The 2,186-nt window shown below is 40.7% G+C and overlaps 1 protein-coding gene across 1 annotated transcript; it reads right to left on the bottom strand.

Moving 5' to 3' along the window:
- LOC116255685 (GDSL esterase/lipase At1g29670-like) lies at nt 1-2,186 on the bottom strand. Its single transcript, XM_031631591.2, has 4 exons — nt 1,775-2,186; nt 1,327-1,569; nt 888-1,134; nt 1-643 (listed from the first exon to the last, which is right to left on the bottom strand). The coding sequence occupies exons 1-4, from the start codon at nt 2,126-2,128 to the stop codon at nt 366-368; spliced, it is 1,122 nt and encodes a 373-aa protein (XP_031487451.1). The 5' UTR covers nt 2,129-2,186; the 3' UTR covers nt 1-365.

Below are 2,186 nucleotides of genomic sequence, written 5' to 3' on the forward strand. Positions count from 1 at the left end.
TCCAGCAAATCAAATCATGTAAGAATGCTGCGTAATGTTTTTCAATGTACGCATTTTTACCTAAACTCGCCAGATAGAGATCAGCCATGAGGATCTCAATGATCACCCGGCTGCCAAATATATCCAAGGACAATTTTGATCTTCCTTTCAATACAAGGGTTGTCCTCAGCATTATTCGTCGAAAGAAAAAAGGCAATTCTGATACAAACAAGTCTGAAAGAAAAAGGAGGGTAAAAGATGAAACGCCAATCGTTCCAACCCACATGAGTTAATTTGATAGAAGAGAAGAACCGAAAAACAACAAGTAAATCACGTCCATATCAATTTTTTCCCGTGCTAGTTGAAATTGGCTTCGTTTCTAGATCTTAATGGTCACGGGTATGAAATGATGGCGGCCCTGTAAGCATCAGTGAGATATTAAGGTTGGCTAGCACTTCAACATTGAAGGGATAGGCTTCAGTTTGGAGCTCTGACGAATATGCTTTTGTCGACAAGTGCATGTAAAGCTTTTCTGTGAGGTGTAACCCATCGTAATTGGAGTAGATGCTCCTATCTGGACATGGTCCATCACCTTCAACACATAATGGCCCTGTTGCATTGGCCCCGGCAAAGAAGCAGCAACTTTCATTGGTCACCTTTAATCCTAAGATAACAGGAACATTTACTTGGTTAGAGATTTGTTTATGTATATGTAATAGCAATCGTGCATGATTTACCATCTTACGTACTTTTGGTAGTGTCCAAGTTAAATATATTCACATAATGTACTAGACTGCATTGTTTAATGTCCATGCACATGCATGGTACAACATAATTTAAATTGATCATAAATACATTATATTTATATTGTGTTCTGGAACATATTAAATGGACAAATGATTGCATACCATAGGTAGTTGGATCATCGATTATCACATTGATGATTCCCGACATGTTGATGTAGACAAAAGAAAAACCAGGCAAGTCTTCACTTAGATTTTCTAGAGCGGGCCTGAGTGCATTGTTGAACAAAGTGGATCCCTCATTTAGTAAATCCACACATGATCCATTGTTGCGTTGTTTAAAATAAGGATCACAACCAGTTTGCAGGAGATTAAATACCACGAATTTTCGTGCCCCAAAGTCATATGCTTTCTGTAGAATAGGAGAAAATCATAATATAAGGAGATCATATTGGCCAAAGAAATTAGCAATCTCTTAGTTAATTAAGGTCAAGGTGTGTGTGTGGTGGGAACTGTGCCAAATACGTGTTCTCATCAAGTAACTAGGGATTTCATGAACTAAAGCAGCCCACTTCAAGCATCTTTTGAGAGAGAGTAGCATTACCATGAGGTGGTGGGTGTAATTTCGAATGAGCAATTCTGTTAGGCTCTGCAACTCACACTCTACAGCCACGCCTGATGATGTGGTGCAGCTTGCCATGTAATCGCCTCCACCAATCAGGAAGAAGAATATACTCTGAGAGAGATAGGAAGAGAGTGCAAAGCTCCCATTCAATAGAGATTTCAGATCGGGTAGTGTTGTTTCCCCAAAGTTCGCAATTTGGTGGCTCAAAGATATGATATGTTGCTGCAAAAAAATTTCACTTTTTGTCAAAGATAAGATATATTATCTTAGTTTCATGTCCTTTTCTTCCTCACTAGCATCCCATCTTGATTATACGTGTCAAGGAATATATCAGTTAGCATGGTACTTCTTTGTAAAAGCTTAAGTTGGCAAAGACTCATCTCCTTGGAAAAGAGAATTTGCTAGAAACAAATATCGATCTGCTTACACTTTGGCGAGTTGAATCAAGGATGCCCGCACCAGCTGAGGCATAGTTTACTCCGGCAAGAATGGAGCTTCCTGTGGTTTGAGGGTCGTAGAAAGCCGGCAGGAAATGAGGCAGCCCTAACAACTGCCCCAGTATGTCTGCCGAGGTTCTTCCATTGGTGCACCTGCCTGTAGCACCCAATGGGAAATCTACCCCATACGGAAAGTAGTTGCATTGGGCGTCTGTATCCAAAAAGTCGTTGTTTCCACAATCAACGATTGAATCCCCGAATACGAACATTGCTTTGACATTGCTTCCAGTAGTCACTGTGGAGAATCTGGAGAGAATGAGCAAAATCGAGAAGAGAATGAACATGCTGGTTGGAAGGCAGGTGAAGGCAAATAGGGGGTGGCAGTTCCTTGGGTTGTCTCTG

Source organism: Nymphaea colorata, chromosome 6 (genome assembly GCF_008831285.2).
Source record: "Nymphaea colorata isolate Beijing-Zhang1983 chromosome 6, ASM883128v2, whole genome shotgun sequence".
Lineage (NCBI taxonomy): Eukaryota > Viridiplantae > Streptophyta > Magnoliopsida > Nymphaeales > Nymphaeaceae > Nymphaea > Nymphaea colorata.

Excerpts from the sequence above, each read along its gene's own strand:
- LOC116255685 (XM_031631591.2), bottom strand. The coding sequence starts at position 2,128 with ATGTTCATTCTCTTCTCGATTTTGCTCATTCTCTCCAGATTCTCCACA. Across the intron at positions 1,570-1,774 it reads TTGATTCAACTCGCCAAAGT|CAACATATCATATCTTTGAG; the intron begins GTAAGCAGATCG and ends ATTTTTTTGCAG. Across the intron at positions 1,135-1,326 it reads ATTACACCCACCACCTCATG|AAAGCATATGACTTTGGGGC; the intron begins GTAATGCTACTC and ends CCTATTCTACAG.